The 24,747-nt window shown below is 42.6% G+C and overlaps 1 protein-coding gene across 1 annotated transcript in view; it reads left to right on the forward strand.

Annotated features, from left to right (window-relative positions):
• The first annotated feature begins 17,372 nt into the window (after positions 1–17,372).
• The window catches only part of mpped2a (metallophosphoesterase domain containing 2a), a 70,723-nt gene continuing 63,348 nt past the window's right edge, over positions 17,373–24,747 (forward strand). The window contains exons 1-2 of the mRNA XM_085771036.1: positions 17,373–17,825; positions 20,462–20,727. Of these exons, the coding sequence (XP_085627162.1) occupies positions 20,615–20,727 (113 nt within the window). The 5' untranslated portion in view covers positions 17,373–17,825; positions 20,462–20,614. The remainder of the gene's footprint in view (positions 17,826–20,461; positions 20,728–24,747) is intronic.

Below are 24,747 nucleotides of genomic sequence, written 5' to 3' on the forward strand. Positions count from 1 at the left end.
CGAACTCACAATCTCTGACACCAAGAACCAGCTCCTAACTCGCTGAGCTAATTGGCTGGTAGTGAGACCTGCTGTGTAGCTTCATTTATCCACTCAGGTGAGTCAGTGCCCGGGCAGCTGTTGTGATGAAATGGTCAAAATTTCAGAAATTCAGTCATCTAAACAAAAATCTGATAATACATAAATTGCATCTTGACAGCATGGAAATGTTGGTGATTTGTTTTTAATGATAAGTGTTTTGCTTCATAAGAGAAAATATGATGTTTATAAATTCCACTCTCACATTGACTGCAGTTGTTCCCATGAGAGCAGAATTCAAAATGTTCTAGAAAATTCAGTTTTTGAGATAAAATTCTGATATTTGCCAAACTTCATCAACCATGACTCCAGAATATTGTCTTTTTTTTTTCAGGAAGATTGAAAATGTATTTATCAAGAATTTGATGGTATATGTTTACAGTAGTGTTTACAGTCAAACGTTTTCATGCACTGTAGGCTCAATTTTTGCTTAATTTTTTTTTTTTAATTTTTTTAGCTCGTATGGCCCGCCCCTCGGGACCTCCTCGCGACATGCCTCCCCCCCTCCCCTCACAGAGCAGAGCGGAGGGGAGCAAGCAACAAGCCTGCTGCCTGCAGAAACCAAACGCGGCTTTGAATGCGGAGTAAAATGTCATATTCACAGTCACAACTTCCACAATGAAACCAAAGATTACCTGTTCAACATAAACTCAGCACCGCCGCTGCAGCCTGGGTCTCTCTGCACCGCGGCACCGCGGAGCTCCAGCCCCGACTCTTCCTGCTCCTCTTCCCCAGACACAGGACCCTGTCCTGGGTCACCCAGCGCCAAGAGTCTCCCTGTAGCATGAGGCTGTGCTCGGCGCTAGCCCCGATGCCGCCGCTGTGCACCAGCTGCCGGTGATTAGGCGGTGTGCCAGTACCGTCGTCACCGTCCCCGGCAACGGGACCGCGGCGAGCAGCGCCGCCATTAGCAACCATTAGCACAGCCTCATGCTACAGGGAGACTCCTCGCGCTGGGTGACCGGCCACAGGGTGCTGTGTCTGGGGAAGAGGAGCAGAGAGACCGGGTCCTGGAGCTCCGCGGCGCCGCAGTGCAGAGAGACCGGTCAGGCTGCGGCTGGAAGCGGCTGTGTGTCGGGGAGAGGAGGAAGACCAGGAGCTCAGCAGGGCCGCGGTGTGCAGGGTGCAGAGCACCCCGGTCAGGCTGCGGCTGGGAGCAGCTGTGTGTCGGGGAGAGGAGGAAGACCAGGAGCTCAGCAGGGCCGCGGTGTGCAGGGTGCAGAGCACCCCGGTCAGGCTGCGGCTGGAAGCAGCTGTGTGTCTGGGAGAGGATCAGGGAGACTCGACGCGGCACCGGTACTAGTAATACGGGCAGCAACACATTCTGTGCTTCTGTACTGTGCTTCTCTGAATCCTAGTGGGGCTTTTTTTCGGCAGACCGACCGGGGGTGGGGGGCAGCAGGCGCTGAATTGGTGGGTTCATGTGTCTGTGGCTGATCAGCTCAGAGCAGTTACAACTACTTGTAGTTTCTAAGCGGAGGGGGTGGGGACGAGGCGGGTCGAGGAGGAGCAGGCGAGACGAGGGGATAGGATGGAGGGTGCGAGCCAGTGGGAGCCGGACGGGGCGCTCTGCGCCCATTGGTCAATTTCTATGCAGGCCCACGGCTGATAGACTGAATGGATTTTTTTGGTTCTTTTTGCTATTTATATTGTGTATATCGGACCACAGGACCATAATCGCTGTATAAACGATGTTAATAATAATTACCAATGCTCCAAATCGTAGACCATAGCTTTAAGTGGACAAAAGTTTCAGCAGTATTGAGGCTACATTGTGGTGAAATTTCAACACTGTAGCATCTACCGTTGGTTTGGTAGGAATTTTTTAAAGTTTTTAAATTTAAACGCTTATTGTGCCCCCCCTAGGAGGGGGGGGCACATGTCCTTGGAGTTGAGTGAATCTGGCATGGGACTGAACCTTTGTGCAAAGTTTGGTGAGTTTTCGCCCATGGGAAGTATGACTTCCTTGGAAGAAGAAAGAAAGAAGAAGAAGAAGAAGAAGAAGAAGAAGAAGAAGAAGAAGAAGAAGAAGAAGAAGAAGAAGAAGAAGAAGAAGAATTCCTAGGAATACAATAGTGTCCCGGCAGCTTAGCTGCCCGGACCCTAAAAAGGAAGTCATCTTATAAGAAAAGTATGCCCTTTTTCCTTAGAGTATATTATTTCCTGAGAAACAGTATCACAGTGTTTAGGAAAGTTGTCACCAACAATTCTGGAGCTGGTGAATAACTTCTCCCCTGGCCCATGATCCATTCTCCCGACTGGGTTTGGTGGAAATAACTTTTTACTAAATTCTGCTGACAAACATATGAGCAAAGAACCATTACAAAACAGCACCATAGCAAGATAAAAAACACTGTGCAAGAACAGTGGAAATATGAATGAACTGTGAATATCACAAAACAAACTAACTAATAGGGGTCCACTTTAAATACATTTATATTTTCAACTACTGAGCTCCAGTAGTCATATGCAAAATAATGATAATAATACATTTTATTCATAAACACCTTTCAGGTCACTAAAGGACACTTACAATTGGGATAAAATAAAATACAAAGCATTCATCAGAGGTATATAATACAGATAACACACAAACATGATATTTACATCATGAATCAGGAAAAGCAAGTCTAGACAAGCAGGTTTGTGACTCGGTACCAATAAACGTTCACTTGCAACATTCAGGGACATAGACTGTAAAAAGAATGGACGTAGCGTCCGTGACGTCACCCATTGGTTTTGGTGAGTCTGTTTTGTGCCGCTACTACGGGGGTTTGAACCGCGCCATGTTGGATTTGACTTGCCATATTTGGAGCGGTGCGGCCGTTAGCCGGCCGAGAACCCGCCCACTGGCCTCGAAGCAGCGGTCTCCGGACCTGTCACTCAACGTTTCCGCGCCCTAATTGGCCAGAATTTTAACCTAATAACAGTAAAACGGTAGAGTTTTAAAAAAATTCACCCCCCTCAGAGTGTGTGCGGGGGTAGAAACTATCGGTTGAGACCAAAAAACGTAATGGTGGCTTTTAACATGTTTACTGAGGATGTAAAGTCGGCTATTTTAACATGGGGGTCTATGGAGAATGCTCCCTTCCGGTACCAGCCCCCAGAGGAAGCCGGGGGGATTGCAGTTTTTTGAACGCGGAAGTGAGCTTCACTTCTCAGACCAACAACTGCCCCCTTGTTCAGGGAGAGTGTGTGCCCAGCTACACTTACGACTGCAGAATCTACGAAGGAGCAGAAAGAAGATGGAGGAAGTGAATGATGACAAGAAGACAAGAGGAAGAACCCTTAACATTAAGCAGTTACTAAATAAGAGCCAGTGCAGTTGTTGAATAGGCAGGTGTGATGCACTCTCAGGATCGAGTGTGGCAAAGAAGCTCTCTGGGCCGAGCATATAGTCAAATTTAGGTGTTACAAATGTGTGGATAAGGGTGTTTGCAGTGGGTGTGTGAGAGAGAGGGGGGTGAAGTCTGGAGAAGTTCTTGAGTTGTATGAATGCAGTTTTTGCTATAGATATACAACAGGTCAGTGGGCTCCATAAACATGTTGGGGCCACCTCCATATGTTGTTCCAAATCAGCCATGTGACCTGTATCGGAATTCACTGCAACTTTTACGTCACTTCCATTTGCAGCAGAGGTCGTCACATCAATAAAGATGCAAATATTTGGCCTAATCAAGGGATGAAACATCTTAAACCTTGGCTTTTTGAGGAACTAGAACTTCTTCTCTTCTCTTCTCTTCTCTTCTCTTCTCTTCTCTTCTCTTCTCTTCTCTTCTCTTCGTCTCCTACTCATCATCTGCTTCCACATTCGCCTACTTCCTACACAGTAACATTAAAATGAAATCACAAGCCCATATTTGTTACTCGACTTCTGTTTGTTTGCGTCGCAGCATGTGGTGTCTTGTTGTTCAGATCATATCGAGGCCATGACCAGTTCAGATTGGGGTCTAATATTTGGACAAACTACTGTAACGTCATGAGCCACATACAGTAAAAAAAAACAGGATCTAGACAGAAATCTGGAATAACCACCAGGGTTTGTAGTGTGAACATGTTTCAGTTGCAGACTGAGCTTACTGTAAATTGCTTACGTAAATTGAGCACTCGAGGCCACCGTAGTTTTCCATTTGAGCAGTAATAGTTTAATGCCATTACGTGTCAGGAAACTGACGGAAATGATGACTGTAAGAATAAAACCTTGATCTCCAATGACACCATTTTATGTATTATCATAATGAGTCATGACTCTTTTATCAGTTTTGTCAGTAGCTGCCAATAGTTTGTTCTGTTGATTCAGACTCATCTAAGAGTTTTGTGGAGCAGGGAAATTAAGACCAACCATTCCCCCCTGAGACCTGGCTGGCTGCTATAACGCTGTCCTCTTTTCCATACCAGTGAGTTTTATTTGAATGGAGGGGTAATCCCAGTAAAACCACTATGGCTGCTGTCACAGTGTCCTTGCTGTCGTGCCATTATTCACAGTCCATGGAGGAGCTCCAGGATTTTTGCCTCTGGATGACATCATCTCCACAGTCTGTCTCTCTCTGTCCTTCAGTTTAATGAAAGATCAGTTCAAATTCATTAATTAGACAGTAACCGAGTTGCACTATATTATAGAAATGAGATGAGGATTCTTTGTCAGGGAGGATTTCTTCTTTAATTGCATGAAATCAAATCAAATTCCAAGAGTGGGACAAGATAGTGTGTGTTTTATAGATGTCAATTAAATTAACTTTTCGGGACATAATTAGTTTTTCCTGAACAGACATTTCGTACATCATTCTGTTCTCATATATCTCACACCATCAATTTCCACTAGTGCTGTTATACACACTTGCACACACACAGACACACACACACACATTCGCACACTCCCTCGGTGCAGTGACGAGGCTGCTGCGCGACAGTAAATCATTGGAAGGCGGAGCGCAGCACTGAAAGCTCAGTGACAGAAGATAAAACATCCAGCAGCAGGCGGACTCTCCACTCTGGGCTCGCCACACCTCCCCACCAGATCTCCCTCTCCTCCAGAAAACAGACAGTGTTTAGTCAAATGAAAACACCATCCACTCCATCAGGAGGCGCAGAGGGAACGGTCACTTCATTCACACATATATCACCTCAAACAGACGTGTTAAAGCAGAGGAATGCGGGTTTATGTAGATTATATGAACTGAAGGAGAGGAGACAATATGCAACCTGGAGGTCTCAGCAAGATCCAACCAAAGACCTGAATCAGAACAGGTCTAAAATATGTTGTACAGTAGCCCAAAGAGATCAACACAAATTCATTAATTTGATTCCAGGGGACACTAAAAAGTGAGGAACCGGGCTGCAACTCATTCATTGCCCAAATGTGCCTCCCATCCCACCACCAACCTAACGAACATGTCCACACACACACAACTATGTGTGTGTCTGTTAACACTTTTGTTGTGTTATAGGACTGAATTTGCATCATGTTTGTGTATTATGCAAAGGGTTGGGGAAGATCTGATATGGCACTGTATCAGAATATGCTTTACTGCATTAGATTAAACAAAGTTTGCACTACATATACATTATACACAAATACACTGGATATTGCAAAATGCTGAAAATCACAATAACATCATATGACTTATGTATCGTGATGACATTGTATCATGAGGCCTCATTTGTTGTGAATTATTGCAACGCATTTGTATATTTGCATGTCTTTTCTTAATTTACAGTGCGCTCAGCACACTGCAGCGTATTTGTTTATATGATATATTAGTCCACCCATCCACAATCAATCCACATTTTTAATGAGTTCTATGTTAATTTTTATGACTGTACTGCATATCCGTGATCCAGACCTCATAATATTGGAATCATGTAATCAGCATGTTGACATTAAATTAAACATTGTGTACTTTTTTTTCAACATCACTGATGAGTGGTCAAGGATTAGTGTCTCCATGATGGTTTTATCTGTTTTCCATTCTAAATGCAACATAATGTATGTTTGCAGTGATTCATGTGTTTCCCATTTGCAAATTTGTATTTAAGTTGCAGTGTGTTGCACTGACACCTCATGACAGGGCACTGAGATCTTTTTGACTGGAGCAAGTAGAGCTAAGAAAATTGGCAGAATTCGAATTGAGTCACACAGCAGCAATCAAATGGGTTTCGAAGTAGTTGTGGGGTAAAATGAGAGCCGCAGCGTGAGACCACATAGCCTGGATTTTCAATCAGACTCGCTTCCTGCCTTACCTGTTCAAACATAATTGTAACACACACATAATGTCACATTACACACCAAAGTCTACCTCTCTTTCTCTCCTGCACACACACACACATACACACACACAAATCACTTGCCAGGATCATTTCGCACGTCCTCAGTGGGAAACCCCATCAACTTTCACAGCAGGGGACAGAGCAATGAAGCGCCACATCCCAGACTGCCGTACCTGCCTCACACACACACACATGCACACACACACACACATACACATGACGGATACATTTACTCAGAGAAGTAGTGGGTTATCAGTACCCAACATGGTGGTCACATTCATGCCTGCCACACTGAGAAGTAGCCTGCTGCAGGAGGTTAAGCACTGCGCTCCCCCAAGGTCTGAAACCAGGAATACCAAATGGCTCCCTCAGGTAGCACTGACACTGATTGCCTCTGATAGAGGACACTGATTGGACACTTGGCTTCAGTGTGCTGTAAAATACTAAATATCAATGCTTGTAGATCATATAATGCTCTGTTTACTGAGTACCACTTTTTTCTTTAAGTATATCAAATTCACATGTATGATGAATGTAGTCTGTTTCCCAGAATGCCTTGGCAGTTTCCCATAGAAACCACAGATGAATATGTGGTGTGTTAACTGGAACTACTTCCCTGAGGAAATTCTGCTTCTGAGCATAGGTTTCCTTTACAGAGCATCGGCGTCAGGCAAAATGGAATGGATGTAGCGTTAAGTGTAAGTCAGTGGTCAACGTTTTCCAGCCAAAGCTTCCTGAGGTCGCCCTGAGTGAAAGTCAAGATCTACCTGTTGTAGGCCTCTTTATTTGTTCACCTTAAAATGAATGACACCAAGACCTCCACTATATGTAGTGCAAAACTTCAATTTTTGCACAACTCTGTTGGAGACACATTGATTACAGTAGGTCTGTGACTGCAGTTGTATTCAGCAAGAGATACTTATACTATCCCTTTATCGTAAAAATTACAAAGTATAAGACTAACACTAACTTATCTTTGGGGATTAATAGTAATTCTCATTTTACCTTACCTTACCTTACCTTACCTTACCTTATAGTTCATAGAGGCTGGCATTTTTTTGTGAATCTTGTGGGTGTCAATTTGACTATTAAAGGGATAGTTCAACATTTTGGCAAATTGGCCCATTGCCATAATCGCTATAGTCATAGCAGTAGGTTCGTTACCTTTAATTGTTGGTGTAAGCTATTTTTAGAACGGCGGAGCGGCAGGCTGCTCAGGGCTATGCTAGGGAATTTCTTGGTTTTCCTCATCAAACTCATCAAATACACAACCCAACAACTCCAAAAGGCTGTCGTGGACAAGTTGTGACCTGCACATTCACCACGCTATGAGATAATAATGGAACGTTACGAAACTGAGCCGTTTTAGAGGTAAATTCATGCAAAACCGCTGATGCGCGTTGCGTTCAGGGACAGTTTTTCAGCAAGCAGACTCTGTATTTACCCTGTATTTACCTCGAAAACGGCTCAGTTTCGTAACGTTCCAGTGTGGACTTTTGTCCACAAAAGCGTTTTGGAGTTTTGGGATTTTGTATTTGATGAGTTTGATGAGGGAAACCAAGAAATTCCTTTAGCCTCCATAGTGTAGCTCTGAGCAGCCTGCCGCTCCGCTCCTCCATTCTAAAAATAGCTTACACCGACAAATAAAGGTAACGAACCTACTGCTATGACTATAGCGATTATGGCAATGGGCCAATTTGCCAAAATGTTGAACTATCCCTTTAATCATGTGTCTGTATTTGTGCAGGTCTAATATAAACAAGAGCCTTTTTAAATTATTTCAAGCATAATGCCAGCCTTTCTGCTCTGATGTTTTTGGATTCAAGACAGGGTTGTGCCTCCTTCTTACCGTGCCTAAATCAGATCGAAAGTTTTGGCTTTTGAAAAGAAAAACACAGACTCATGTTTTGGTCAAGTAAAGAGAAAGTACACACATCCTGATTTTCTAACCACAAATCAAAGACATTGTCAGTAGTGCTGTCTGGCAGGACTCCTTTTCCTGGACCCCCTGCAGATGGTCCAGAGCTCAGCAGCCCGTCTGGTCTTCGATCAGCCCAAAAGGGCACATGTCACTCCGCTACTCATCAACCTTCTGGGTCTGCACCCATCTAGTTGAACTGGATCGTACAGCATTATGCTCCTTCTCAGCCACTGTGTTTCTCCGAGGAGTGATGTCTGATGTTGCCATAATGTCAGTCCAGTCTGTGGTTCCTTGATTCTATAGAATCTGTCCGTTTCTGTCTTCAAGATTCGTCTCTGCTGAGAGCTCCTCCTCTCTACTCTAGACCCTAATATGCCTGACTACCACCTACTATCTTCTTTTCTTGATCTCCCTACACTTAGTGAATAGATGTAGCACTTAGTTCCAAGGTTTCCACTGGAGCTTCAATGATATGCCTCACTTGTAAGTCACTTTAAACCCTGTATGTCAAATGTGTTAATGGAAATATTATGTTATGTTATTTAACATAGAGTGAAAATACTTCATTCTGTTGGGTTGCTGGCCAATGACAGGTCAACAAAGATCATCCTGTGGCTGGGTTTAGGCAGCAGAAGTACTTTTTGCTCAGGTTAGAAAAAGTCTGTGGTTTCTGTTAAATGCTGATATTCAAATTGACTTTGGGATTCGAGTCACATTTCCAGCATTAAACAAGACCGCAATCTTCCCCAGCTTCATTCAAAGTGCCGTGAGTCTCTAAATATAACCAATAAAATGTTTATTACCATCGTAACTCACTTTGAATGGATATTGTGTCTGTAATGTTGGATATTTGGTTGAAAAACTAATGAAATATGTCAACTTCATTGAAACACATCAACATTTCTGCAAGTAGCTAGAAATCTTAATAAACAATGTACTTCTCCTTTCCTCCAGTGGAGCTGATGATTTGGAGTCAAGTTTCCTGCTGAAACTTATATGACATTTGTATGTCTGGCACCTATTAATATGTAGTGTACACTGGTTGTATAGGTTTTAGACCTATTATGCATTAATACATCCAGACTAAATATATATTTTTGTATAGGTTTCTGTTATTAACTTGCATATAAACTTAATATATATTGTGAAGATCTATGCTCATGTATATTTTACACATATTTTATAGATTTTTTCTCCAGGCAATATGTTTATTATCTCACAGAATAATATGTGATAATAACATACATATTCCCTTATAGTTGACATGTTCCATAGAGGAACATCACTCTTGTTGTAAGGAAATGTGCCATATGTTACATTTCTGTATGATTTAGCTCTGTTTTTGGTCTCCACCAACTCCTGAGGGAAATATCTGACAGTTCATGTTTCTAACTGTGTCTGTCTTGTCTGTTGGCTGAGCAGGAAGTGAACAGTGGCTTTTCAGATGATGCCTGCTGCTGCTGCCAAAGCCACATTATGAGAGCAGTGGGAGGGAACCGAAACAGTAAATTTATAGACTGGACTGATGATGAAAAAGGGCTGAAACTCACTATAAAGCTCCATTCAGCTGAGTCGAGCTCCAAACCAGGGTGATAATTCTCTTTAGTTTCATCATGAGAGATTTCCTCTCTTTCTCGTTACACTGCTTTCACATTGTCATTTGACACATTGTTAGTTGAAAATATTGGTTATAGCTGTGCACTTCCACCTATACACCAATGTAATTCATATACATAAAATTCATTACTATATATATAACATATATGGGTATATGGAAAATAAAAGCATATATCTAAAAAAAAAAAATTATCATCATTTTACATTATTTAGAAATTCTTATCATGTGGAATGGACAAAATAGGCCTTATTGACATATATATCAGCCCATACAAATATCTAGTATATTGTATATGTTACAAAAATATATATCCACAAGGGACATAAATGTTAGCCTACATATTACATTTTTGTTTGGGAAGAAAATACATGTCCACATCTTACAAATAACTTTTGTTCAATGCTTCATCTTTATTAGTATAATGAATTAAGTTCCTGTAAATTATAACAAATCCCAGTTTTATTGGATGTGGGACCACTGAGTGCAATAAGGAACAGTGATTTCAGACACAGTAGTTTTCTTAATATATCCATGCTCCAGACATGACTCTGACTTCTGTGGTCTGAAGTCCATGAGGGTCAACCAAATGTCAGTTCTAAAACGAAGCCTTGTATTTGGCACTAACCGATCTGATAGCAATATCTGACGTTTCCTGTTACAGCTTTCAGGCTGAGAAAAATACATCATCATAGATTGTTTGCACCGAGAAGCGAAGGGCATGCCCACTATCTGATTTTAACCTTGTTACAGTAATACACACTCTTTTGCCGCTCTCTGCCCTTGTTGGGTTCACTTGTCTTTTAGCCGGCATCTTTGCCCTCTTTCTGTCGCTCTGTTTTCTGGGTGAGCCTCAGTGTCTGGAAGTCCGGCCCTCACTGTCTGACCTGCTGACATGCTTTTATCCTGTCGTTATTCCCTCCAGGTCCTCTCACTCTCAGAAACCAGTGTAATGGTGAACCAAGCATGCACACACACCCACACACTCACACAGGGCCAAAGTGTGGGGTGGTGTTACATTAAGACAACATTTTTATTGAGAGGTATTTATACGTACACTGCAGTCAGTCACTGGAGTGCAGTCAAATCCCCACAAATAAAAAACAGTAAAATTATCTGTTGAAGCGGATAATGTAATTAATGTAATAAATAGGCTGTGTCTCAACCTCTACATTAAGTCAAATATTCCTCCAGCACATGAACCAAATCCCTGAGGATTCTTAGGATTAATTTATTTTTTGTTCGTTTTTTGGGGCAAATGTGTCTTGGAGCTCCCCCCATTTGTAAGTGTGCAACAGGAACCCAAAGGAGCTGTATTTTCATTTTACAAGACGTAAAAATTAGTTGGTGTATTGACTGATTGATGGAATATAAAGCAGCTGTATAAATATTGTGGAAATTTATAAATTCAGTGTGTGTAAAGTAACAGAATTTGTCCTGTATCCTGCAGCCACTTGGGCTGGATGTACATCATTTCAGTTTAACAAATTCCTCTAATCTGGACTTTCTGGTCTAGAAATTAAGGGCATAGCTATGTTCCGATTCTATATTATATGCTTTGTATGCCATTTACAAATACCTTCATAGCACAGTGTTTTTGCAGGTTGTATATAAGAAATTAAAATAGTAACCATTTTGTGCCAAAGGACATTTATCAAGCTGTGTGCCAACAACCATCAATCAAAGTGCAACTTTGGATAAGGTAATGCATATAAAGCCAAGTGCATTTTCCAAGAAGGGTTGAATGGAGGGCAACTGGACTGGGTTGACCCAGACATAGGCTGTTTGGTATGAGTCTGTGTTGGTTTCTGCAGTCCTAAGATTTCTTAGTTGTCCTCTCTCACACACTCATACCACTAAGGTCATCCATCCCAAAACGCTTGGGAAGATGAAGATTCTCAGTCATTCGGGTCACGGTTATTCAAGCAGAAAAGGATTGAGGCCAACTGGAATTGGTCAACCGCACGCTTCAAATGCTTTTACTTTGGTTCTTGGATTTCGTTTTCTGTTTTTTAAGCTACGTGAAATGCTTTTTTATTTGTTTGTTTGTTTGTTTTTGGTGTGTGTGCATAAATCTTATAGATCAAAAGTGTTGCATAGTGGGAGCCGGACAGTGAAAACTGTATTAAACTTTCAGCTTGTGGAGTTGTGGTGTTGTACATGCACAGGATTCTTGGCAAACACAAGCTGAGCATGGAGAGAGGTACCAGGGCAATAAAACGTGCCGACAGTGGATTAATTGCAAGTGTAGGTGTTCAGGTCGTCACCTGAAATGAGCAGGAGTCACTTTAACAGAGCGGCCGAGGACTGAGTGCAATCCAGTGTTGTCCTCCTCTGAACTTCAGCTAATCAATTAACGTGATTTAATACACAGGCACTCCACATGGAGGCCGGCGTGGCTCAGCGTTCTCCTAATTTATACTGTATCGACCGTTTCACATACGTGCAGAGAGAGACAGAAAGGGAGGGAGGGAAGGAGGGAGGGGGGGACGGAGAGGAAGTGGCGGTAGTATAGACTGTTGAATGGTTATGGGTAAAGCTGCATCTCCGGGGGAAATGGAGTGATTGTTTTATTTTTACAGTTTAACGTTGCCAAAGTTTAAAGGGCTGCGGAGAATAAAAAGAGAGGCAGAAAGCAAAGCGAGGCAGAGAGAGACTGAGTCAGAGAGTCCTCTCCTGTGTGCCTTCATCTAGCCTTTGGCATAGAAAGTGAGCCTGCATATTACTCAGTCTATCACAACACAGCAGGAGAATGGGAGGAGAATTAATACACTTTCATGCCAGTGTGCTCTCTCTGGTTGCCTTTCTTCTCCCCTACACTGCTGCTCTCTCTTTCTCTTCAAGCTCCACTGGACAAAAGCACTTTATGTGCAAATAAAATTAACTTGTATATAGCTTTGATTTTTCTCCTCTAGCTGATAACAACCAGGCTGAGCAAAAAAAAAAAAAAAAAAAAAAGCGGCAAAAAATTAAAAAAAGAAGAAGTGTTCATTTCTGAACACAAGCCTGGAGCTAGCAGCAGCTCAGTCTTCGGAGTGCTGCTGAGGCTCAGGGGCAAACATTTTTGTCTGTGTGCATTTCAATGACATAAACAGCATCTAGCCCGCCATAGCCTCAGCAACCATCTATCTGTCTCCCATAAATCTGAATGACATTAACATTTAAAAAACCCAACTCCTGCCTGTCTGTGCACAGTCCTCTCAGAAAGACGGACAGACAGGCCTAGATTTTATTTATCCACATGACGTGCAGGGGAAGACAGGCATCGCCACAGACAGGCATAAATCTGTGCAGGTTAGAGCCTCTGAAAGCGCCTCGGCCAGCAGGTTAAGTGAATATCACCCTCTGCCTCCTGGAAGAGCTCACACTCCTATTTCCCACTCCTATTAAATATGTGTTTCATTTCTGCCTTATTTGGATGGAAAGTCATTTTACTCTTTTATATAAGGTCATAAAATATATAGTGTTTTTTTAATACTCTGCATAACATTTACATTTTCTATTGTATAAATGTGATCACGGCGACACGGGGCTGAATAAAACATTCGTGGCAAAAGCCATTTCTTCTGTGACATTTGGTCCCCTATCTATCATCAGTTTTCTATATGCAGCCAGGAGAACAAACGCTGGTCAGATGTTTAAATGTGGCCTCTCCACATAAAATTTAAACCCTGCTTTCACATTAACACCCGCCGGCTAGTAGATGGAAATGCCTTTTCTTTTTCTTTTTTTTTGCGCCGATAAGAGAAAAGTCAAATGGAAATGACTCGTAGTGCTGTTGTGGCAGTTGGGCGGTTGCTGATGGGCCCGGGAAATTGAAGCATGTCAGTAAAAATTACAAAACGCCAGTTCTGCCTCAACTAGCAGACATGTAAATGTGGCACAGCCCTTCAGATGAGTCCATTATGGACTGTCCGACGCAGCCTTTTCTCATCAAAAATCCCATCAGTGTATTAAAAAGGTATAGCCTTGGCACAGACAAATTAATTCTTTCATTTTTTTCCCTTTTCCCTTAACTGATTTGAATCACTGCTGAACTCAGTGATGGGCAGCAATTCAACATTATCATTCATCGCCATTCGGCAGGAAAATATTGCAAAGAAAGAAATGGAAATGATTTTCTAAATCAATGATATTATGTAAATGTTGTGCTATGTACAGGTCTCACATTAAGAATTGAAACAACAGAAAGCTATTTGTAATCACTAGATTTATTTTATTTAATATAGTATGCATGCAGTGCAAGGCTGTAAACATCAGCTTGACTATTTCCCAGAATCCGTTTGCATGTCTCATTATGCCTGTGTTGCTGTTGTACGTTAGGCCTTATACTGTACTCAGAGAAAGCCACAAAACACCCCAAACATGCAGTAATATTTAGTAATAGGCTTTACAGGATTAAAGGATTACAGCAGAGTGGAGCAAAATGAGCACTGTATGTATGAACTAATAAACAGAATCAGTTTTCATCGAAGTGATAATCCCTAATGAAGAGTTCTAAAATATGAAACACAAAAAAAGATTGGACAAAGGGGGGAGACCAGGAACACCTGATGAGAAGAAGAGTGCCTTTTTCCCCTAATAGTCTGTAATTTTCAGCACAGCTTCAAAATGATCCAATATCACACTACAACCATGGTCACTCAGCAAAGGGAAAAAAGGAGGCAGAATTTAAAACACAATCCATTTTTCAAAGTTTGTCTGTAGGCAGTTCAACCCATTGTAGGTTGATTTCTCCAGCAATTAATATAGTTCACCAACGATTTATTCATATATTATGACTCCCCTGCCCTAATTCTTACAGGAAATTGACCCTTTTCCAGAGCTGTCTCAATCTTGTTACTGTGAGATTTCTTCCTTTACAAACAGAGAAAAAGTTGATGCAAAAAAATGTACACACGGCTCATTCTACTGAAAGAGAACAGCTAACTGAAGGACAGCGAGTAAAATATTCTTACGAGACATAACGGTAATAATATAAACTTATGAGTAGAAAGTAACAGCTGGACACCATATGATATCTGTGCTATTAACAAACAGCAGCGGGCACAGAAATTAACTGGTGAGCTACATCGTTTCAGCCCCTGTGTGGTTCAGAGCAGTTTTTATTCATTGTGCGCATATGCGATGCACATGTTGGAGTACAGTTGTGAATGTGATGTCGATGTGATGCTTCATTAACCCTGATGGAAGGATTGGGACACCTCCATTTTTCAGACGTGGACAACAACTTACAGCTGGCAAGCTTACGTCATTTGAACAGACAAACTATAACAAACAACACAAGTACATTCTGGTGTCTGCTGCTGTGACTCCATGTACAGAGTTGACTGGGTGGCCTATGGACCATGAATGCCTGTGCAAGGATTTTTTATTTTTGGGGGGGGAAATCCATCCAGTTGTTGACCGACCCACTGAAATGACCATCCCCCAAACGCAAGGCTGTTTGCTGACTTTGGAAAATGCAAATCCTTCACACTGATGTGATCACAAAAAACAAATCTGAACTCCCTTCAGTTTGTCGCTCATGTGAAGCACTGAAGGCAACGGGAATGCAACAAAATCAACTCTTACCAGTATGTTTGACTAAGAGGGTTGGATTTACTTAATTCCTAATTTATTTATGGGTTAGTTCTCAATCACTCAACTTCATTTAAAAAAAAGAGAGACAGTAAACATGCAAGCAACAATTTTAGCTACTGTGTTGAAAGTGTGTGAATCTGTGCACAAAATCCACCTGCACATCATGGAATTATGAAAAAGATAGAGTACAGTACAGACTGCAATATCAATAATCATATGATTGGTTCGTGTGTATGTTTGTTTGGGATCAATATGGTATGTTTGAATAGGCTACCCGTGAGATGAGATGAAGACCAACTTTCTCCCTGGCTTCATTTATAATTTAGTGAACTCATAATCATCAAGGTATAGGCTAATGCTATGATCAGGATGCTGTTTTTACATCCAGTCATCCAGGACGAAGGTTTTTACCAGTTTGGAAACTGTGTTGCCCCATTTCAGGTTGTGTAAAAGACTCCCACAGGTGCTCATTAGTATTGTTTACTTGTGAACCCAATGGGACTGTACTGTCTTCTAATCATAGATTTTACAACACCTTCCATACCCTGGCACCATTCTCCCCCACACATCTGTGATCTTATGAGGAAATGTTTCAGGTCAACATTTGCACTGAACCGTGCTTCCATACAGGAACATACACATTAGCAAACGCTCAAATAAATACTGAGGATGTGGAATTCAGGTGCTCCAATTATCCAATTTACCAATAAAAAATGAATTGATTTAGCTGTTACTGTCTATTATCATTAACCCAATCAATTTCAGTGCGCACAAATGAAGCTGTGTGTGCTAGGTTCAAGTTGCAGCAACCAAAAATGTTGAAAATAGTACATGAGATTTTATGGGGTAAAATCAATAACCTTCCTATTATGCTAAGTCATGAAGCCGCACAGCCTGCAGGAAACCTATAAGCAGTAGCCTAACATGACACACATGAGAGAAACCAGTCAATTCAAGAGACAGGGTGGATGAGTTGGTGTTCTCAGTGTCTCCAGGGATGATAAAAGTAACCGGGGGGGATGGGTGCTGATGGGAGGTTTCAGTCGTTATTACCGTAGTTAATTTGAGTGCATGTGTGCACCTAGTTTTGAACAAAGAGAGAGTGCAAATTAGGCAGGTAAAAAATGTTTGAACTGATTCGGTACCACTTTATTAGATTGCAGTCTTTATGATTGGGTTGTAATTTATAACCAATGCCTTTACTCATGTTAAATAGATCATTTAGGCATGTCAGTGATGATCTCTTTAGGTTGCCATGTTTGAAAAAGTCCCCAAAGTTGGTGTTGATTGAAAAACACAGTTTCATTCAGTGGGTATTCTGCATAGGTACAACAACTACTCCTAACTTTAACTTTGAAATAAATCTCTTGGAAAACACACATATGCTACTGATTACGTGAACAGATGGGTAAGAATGGTCTTATTTAATTAATTTGGGATAAGACCTTACTCATCCCTCATAAAACAAAAGCCCCAGCATACAAGGTAGAAAAAAAGACACAGGAATACATTGACACTAAAAGGAAATGAGAGCACAATAAAAACAACAGTATAAAACTATCAAGAATAAAAAGTGAAAAAGAGAGAAAAAACAACCTATGTATACTATCGACATAAACTTGGGCAAAAATATATAAAAAAGTAGGCTACCTGTAAATTAAAGGGGATGTTGCATGTTCATTAATACGTGTCTGCTGTTTTGGTGTCCTGTAGGCTACGTTAGTGTCAGATTGATGTTAAAACAAAAAACACACAAGAGAAGAGGCGCTTCTGTGTGTGAGGTGTATCTCAACAGCAAAGTGTCATTTCCGACAGCAAGTGAATGCTGCACGGAGGTAGCGCGGGACTCCTCCCCCTCCCTCCCTCCTCCTCCTCTCCCTCTCGCGCCTCGCTGCGCGTGTGCCCGCCGGTGAAGGCGCGCGCACGGGAGGTGGCGGGGGGTTGTGCTCGCTCCTGCTCTCTCTGCTCTCTGACCCCAGTGGCAGCTCCGACTCACTGCACTCCGGCTCCCCCTCCGTCACACCGAGGCTGCTCTCTCTCCCTCCCTGTTGTCTGTCAGTGTCTCTCGCCCTCCTCTCCGGCTCTCTGCCCTCGCTCTCTTGTCTGGTTTCTCGTCCACAGGAGCCAGTCGAGGTCCCGCCGGGTCGAAGGTGCTGCCCTACCCGCCCAGACTGCCGCAACCCCCGGACGGCCGCGTACGACCCTGCCCGCTCCCCTGCTGCTGCCGCATGGACCCGCGTCCCTCCGCCGCCGCCGCCGCTGCTGCCGCCGTCGCCGCCGCCGCGTAGAGGGCGACCCCGACCCGACACTCTTTCTCCGGCCAGATTTTAAAAAACGCACAAAAAACCCCACACGACGAAGGTAGAGCAACCTTTCCGCTTTGCTTTGAGAACCGAGGAGAGAGGGAGGGAGGGGAGAGAGGGGAGACGGGGAGGAAAAAAGAAATTCCTGACACAAAGCCGTCGGTTAAAAGGTGGCTTGTCATTTACGAGGAAGAGCAGGAGGTTAGCGCGGCGGTGCAGTGACACTGACCACCTTTCGCTGGCTTTTTTTTTTTTTTTTTTTTTTGGTATTATTATTCCTGGAGCAGAGTTCAGGATTGCACGGACCTTTCCTTTTTTGTGTGTGTACATATGTGCAAGCGGCGCATAGCACACATCGTGTATATGCATGGTATCAGAAAGGGTCAATTTATTCGCCTTCACCCCCTTCACCTCCCCCCTCTGCTCCACGGAGTGATTTCTACTCGTGAAGTTAGCTATATGGCGCTGTGTAGATCCAACGACACACACTGACAATGTGCGTGTGCACCGCCGGTTGTAGGAGAGCAGCTCAGTGCGAAGCTACAGCGTGCATAATAATAAAAAGAAAGATCCACAGCCAGGGCAGGTTTAGCAGGCTAAGCTAGAGAGCTAGTTGCTGCTACTGTAGCCATAAGGTAGAGACAGACAGACAGGCGAGCAAGGCGAGTTTCAGCAGCCCGACACACACAGACACACACACACACACCAAGGAAACTGTAAAGCATGCTGCACACAAATCCGTCCTCAGCTATTCGGCCTATATGTGCAAAAAAGAAAAAGAAAAAGAGGAGCACATTTTCTGGTCAGCAGCATCAGCAGTTAATAGTTCAAGTTTAAGATTTTTTTCTTTAGCCTGAGGAGAAATGACTTCTGAGGTTAAATGTGTACAAGGAATTGGACGGGGCAGCTTTTAAACACGAGTGAAATTATTTTTGTGAGGGTCCAGGAAGATCTTGTAAACTTGAAGTTGTCTCCTGTGCAGCCCAGCAGCAGTGATTCAATGAATCTGGGAATAATGTCATGTATTTTAACTTTGCAGTTGCAGGAATTGAGTTTAGCCACCCTTTTTTTCCAGGCTGGCATAAATCTTTCAGACTTAAATTCATTGCACACGTTGTAGGAAACAGCATCCAGTTGACCCAGAAAATATGAATCAATGTTTTTTTTGTGTGTGAAAATGGGACAGCTTTTTTTTTTTTTAACACTTTTAAATTGAGGCATGTTTGCTTTTAAGATATTCAACAACTGGAGGTTACAGCTTCTTTTTTTCTCTCTCTTTTTGCACTCAACCACTGCATCACAGGATTTCACCATCAAATGAACTGCGGAGCTGCTGATTTCCCTCCAAAAGAGATGATAGACTTGTAGTATTGAGGGCAAAAAAAAAAATCCTTTTTTTTTTCTTTCTTTCTTTCTTCCTCTTGTGCTCGTGCCTGCATCAGGAGGTCTGGTATATAAAGCCTGTCAAGCCCACAGTGGCCACTTTACTATCAGTCAGGGAGGTCAGACAGGAGGGAAGCTCAGGGTGCAAGGGACACACACAGCACAGCCAAGCCCGGTGAGTGAGCTCTGAATATGCAGCACCGCGTTTGCACTTTAGCTGCTTTTCCTTCCTGGATTTGAGGAGTAAAAGACTGTATTTTTTAAATTATTTCCCATTTTACCTAATTTAGTGTAGTATTTATTGTACGGGTGTGCAAAGGTCCTAAAGCGGTTCAGCTGGAAGATTAATAGTTATAGCTGTTTCATTTCAGAATTGGAGCACCAGGCCCAGAATAACAAAAGCAGATCTTTGTTTTATATTATTTTTTATTTTTAACATGTTTCGGGGTGTAGTCGTCAACAGGGAAGCAGACCTCTTTTTCATGCATGCGTTATAAAGAAGTCGTGTTTTACCTTTTTTACTTTGGAACAATTTCTAACGGCAGCAGAGGTTGTACCTGCAGCTTTCTTTTTTTCTGTCTTGGTGTATTTAATTTCAACAGGCTGATGCCTTAGAGGCCACTGCCTGCAGTCATTTTTACATTTGAATGTATTAGTTTGCATAAAAACCAACCAGGTTGCAGCAGCAGCAGCAGCAGTAGTGTGCAGCATTTCAAAATCTGCCTTCAAGATTGTGAACTATCTTCTTATTTAGCAGTTGGAAAGAAAAACTACGTGCAAACTTTGGAGCAAAGCAAATTTTTTTTGCTCTTTTTGTAATGAAATGCCATATTGTGTTGAAAAGGTAGAGTAAATCTGCTAATTGTGTTTAAGTTGCCTCACTGCATTTTTATAATTAGGATTTTCTAAAGAATGGTTTGATGTGGTGTTTGAGGCATTAATTTTCTTCCAAAGTAAAATCAAGCAAATCTGATTCAGTGTGAGCTCTGTGAAGCTTTACAGGGAAACTGAAGCTCCATGTGTACAACACAGACAGTGTGTCTGAGTGATTAGAGAACGATTCACTTCCTTCACTTGATGCGTGCTCCGTCTGTGTTGAAGACAGAAGAGTTGGAGCGCTTCAAGCCACATAATGTTAGTTTACCATTGTTTATTAACCTTTTTGAACAATTTGAATGTGTAGAAAAGGGAGGTTTTTAATTTCTGGTTGTCCGAGAGGCTAACCTCACATGTAGGTGTCTGCCCTGTGGTGCTGGTTTAAAACAGCTGATGTGTGTGTGTGTGTGTGTCTCTGTGCTCCTGTCGGTGCAGACTGCAGCGTGTCGTGTTTGAGTCGGTCGGCCAGGTCGCTGCTGCTGCTGCTGCTGGGAGACTTCCTGGGCTTCTTGGAGGATGACTGCTGCACCACGGCTCGCTGCTGAATCCTGGTGAACGAACGGCGTCTCATGTCCAAACGGCGGAAGGATGGCTCATGGCAAAGTGACCATCACGGTGGACGAGTACAGCTCCAACCCCACACAGGCCTTCACACACTACAACATCAACCAGAGCCGCTTCCAACCTCCACATGTCCACATGTAAGTGTTTGCAGCTTCATAAATGACACACTCGCACTGACACACACCGTGGATCATCTGCCACGAGCTGGTGAACTATCGTGAGACACATTTATAAGCAACTTAATGGATCAGCCTGGCTGTTTATCAAGAGATGGAACTTTTTACGCATACGCTCTGTCTTTTATTCATTTATTTTTCAGCATTTTTAATGTTAAGGTGGCTTCATTGTGAAGTTTTATCCACTTATTGGAAGAATGCATATTCCACAAACTGAGAAGAAAAGCAGATATGCAGACATCTGAGGTACAACAGGAAGCCAATCAGGAGCTTCTTTGATGCCGAGTCTTTGTTTATACTTTGATTTAATTGGCTGGTGCTCGGAGAGAGTGTTTTGAGAACAGGCAGAGAGCAAAAAAACTGCGTGAACTGCGCTGTGCAACGTCTGGAAAAATGAAATATGACTGTTTTAAATAAGTTTCAGGGGAATGCGGCAGGTGACACGTTGATTTTTACGACCATGCAGAGTTTGCACGAGCTGAATCACTAATAAACAAATTGCTTCCCGTGGTTCACATAGATTTGATCAGAAGCTTTAGTGACTTTGCTGCCTCTCCCCTCCCCGTCGTGCGTGGCGGACGGCCCGCCTCTGTCCGTCCGTGGTCGTGCAGTGAAACCGTTATCGTTTGTGCCATGTTGTCATTGCGGTGCTGGTGCATGAACACTTTTTTCGCATTAGGGCTTTCACTTTTATTTATTTATTTATAAGACCAGTTGCTTAGTGTTGCCTCTTGTCTGATGTGGTTACGCTCTGACTCTCATTAGTGGGTCAGAACGTTGTGACCGGTCAGCCCCCCCGCCACACACTCATCAGAGGGGGCTGTGTGTTTTTATCTGTGTGTGGACAGATATGTACACAGAGCTGCAGCACAGTTTGCATCCTCTCCCAATTACAGCGGTTTTGATCTTTTTATAAAAGGTTTTGAGACTTGATTGTTGGTTCGAGCTTGAGACATGTTACATTCACTGAGAGCGATGTGTGAAAAAGTTGACCTGCCGCGGAGACAGGAAGTGATTGAAGAGACGACCGGAGCGCTGCCTGCCTGCTGTTCTCATTGCCACCGTGGAGGATGAGTTTGTCACTTCTTTTTTTATGTTGCTTGACTCTTTGTCAGTAATTGTGGTTTGATTTTGGTTTCTTGTAGATGTGTGATTATATTTTGGAGAAACATAATCACACACTCCTACTGCTTTGGCATTTTCTAAATTACATATGTACTAAATAAAGGGATAAAATATTGAGCCAAGACAATGAAACATGAAGTTGATTGAAGACAAGTGTAGGTTTAATTTGTACAAAGTAGCACACTAGAACAAGGTGTGCAAACACTGCGCTTTAAGCACCATTGTAGTCTTTTGTCATTGATGGATTTGAGACTGAGGTAAACAAAACTCTGAAATCCCCGAGACCTGACATACAATTATATTGTTGTGGGTAAAACTACAGTAAAGCTTCAAGCTTATTTCCACTGTGTTCCTTTTGCAAAGCTAAAATGATAATATCACAGGCTGTCAGGTGAGGCAGGTTTGGCTTAAAAAAGATGCAAACAGTTTGATGATTGACTGTTCAACAACCGTTCCTTCAAGTTTTCACACTTACTTGAGTGCCCTCAGAGATAATTAGAAATACATTTTGGGATCAGATTGAAGTTAAAGAACCACTGAAGTTTTGTAGTTTAACTGACTGAAGTCTTCATCAGTCTGCCAGGATGTCTGTGTCATGTTGACAGACTCTGAATCAGAGATGAGGCTGCGATAATACGAATACATGAACATTGTCCAAAAAAAAAATAGATGCAGCAGATAAATCAGAGCCGGTCGTGTGGCAGTGCAGGTTCGGTGCAGACTGCAGAGCTGCAAAGCAAAAAAAAGTCGACCAGCCGCACTGCTTCACTCCGGGGACCAACAACAACAACAACAACAACATCTGGCAAACAAGTGGATGAGTTTTTTTGTTTTAACGTATTGTTTACCTCAGACACTCAGATTCCCATAATTCTGTGTGCATAATCACGTCATGTAAACAGGATTATTTTGGGGACATGGTCAAATTATGGAATCATGTAAACAGCTAAACGGGACTCTTACCTTCCTCCCCGTGCTTGTTGGCAGCGTACACGTTATTGTGCCACTGTGTTGTTTTGGGATTCCTCAGCTGCGCCGCCAGCACAGTGAGCGTCGGCGCCTCGAATGTGGAATAGGAGACAAGGTCACCTCACAGTTTGTGTTACGTCAGTCCTTTTTTAATGGTCGACAAAGGCGGCAATAAATCAGGCCAAATGCTTCAATATGGATCAAGGTAAACACACCCGGGCAGACAGCACAGGGCCTCATCTGAAGAAATTCTGGTTTGATCTTTCTTTCTGACATTGCAAATAATAGATGGTACAAAACAGTATTTTCTGGCACTTGACAGAATGACATCTGCAGGCTTCCAGATTTGCTGCAATTTGACTGTTTATTTTTGGATTCATTATTATTTTATGCTGCAGAGACCGACCAAGACAGGTTTTTGTTTTCGGCTGCCTGGAAAGTCTTGGTTTGGTTCATCTTTTTACTCTGCAGCGCTGCATCAGTTGACCATAAGCAGATTTAAGAAATGCAACATCACAGAAAAACTCTCAGAAATAAGCAAAGTGAGACCTACCTGGTGCTCGCGAAGGGGAAATCCTGGATATGAAAGTTTCTATATGTGGCTCATCAGCTGTCGTCTGGAGACGGATTCGTTTTTATTTCGGATGACGAACAAACAAGAACAGATTGAGGCTGTAAAAGAAGGAGCTGTGTTCAGCCTATTCAGTTTATTTAGTGAAAAGGACACATTATGAGTCAGACACGAGGAGCGGAAACATTTTCCAGTTTCTGCTGCTCGGAGAAACACAAACATTTTGCAAGTGTGTCTAAGGTGCAGAAGTGCAATTAAATTCCCTGAATCTTGGAACAAAAAAAAATCCAAATGTTTGTAGATAATCGGTATAAATGTTTTTTTTTGCCTATACTCTGCAGTTTTTATGTCCCACTTTCACCATGGCAGCATTATAGAGGTGAAGCGCCTGTAGGAAAGGGATGTGTTGAAGCCGCGGGGCCTCTCAGCAGATATGTGTTTGGATAAATACATTAGGCTGTTTCCTGGCTTCCACAGAGCCTGCAGTGTTTTACTCTGTCATTCTTAAACTCAGACTGGGAACTCCGGGATCACACGCGCACACACACACACACACACACACACACACACACAAACACACACACTCTCATGCTCATATAAGCCCATCCCCCCCTTCTATGTTTAAGTGCTTATAGAATACAAGCTCTGTTCTGGGAAAGTAAAGGCTTGTTTAGATTTGGGAGATAATGATCCTACTTGCTCTACGTTCCTCTCTTACTGCATCCACAGTATTTGGACATAAATAAAGTTGTTGCTTTTCTGGAAGCAAAGAATGAGAGAGAGAGGGGAAAAAAAATCAAGCAAGGGGGTTGCCCGTCTTTTGAAATACAATCCCTGCTCTAATGGTTAACCCCCCCCCCTCTTCTCCTCTCTCTCTCTCAGACAGAATATTTAGATTTCTGTGATGGAGTACAGCAGCGCCTTTTGTGCGGCGTGGAAGGTATCGCTCTGAACCGCATATGAAAACATGCATGTAGACTAGAGCACGTACACACTCTTGCTGACACACACACACACACACACACACACACGGTGGTAGTTGCAAGCAGGAACGTGACCCCGAAGTCAAAGTGGGCTTTCTTCAGAGCATGGGACGTCTCTGCGCGTCTGTAAGTGAGCGACAGACTCAATCCAGCCCTGTTTATGTCTGGTTTATTTTTCTGCGCCGTCTGTGTTTTTTTTTCTTCTTCTTCTTCTTTCTTCAGCCCCCTCATCGTCGTCTCGTGAAATGAAATGCTCAGCAACTTGGAACATATGCTTCGAGTTGGGACACTAATGGCTTCGAATCCAATTTGAGCAGGATCTGGGCCAGACAC

This window comes from Trachurus japonicus, chromosome 3 (genome assembly GCF_045865225.1).
Source record: "Trachurus japonicus isolate A0001 chromosome 3, Traja_1.0".
Lineage (NCBI taxonomy): Eukaryota > Metazoa > Chordata > Actinopteri > Carangiformes > Carangidae > Trachurus > Trachurus japonicus.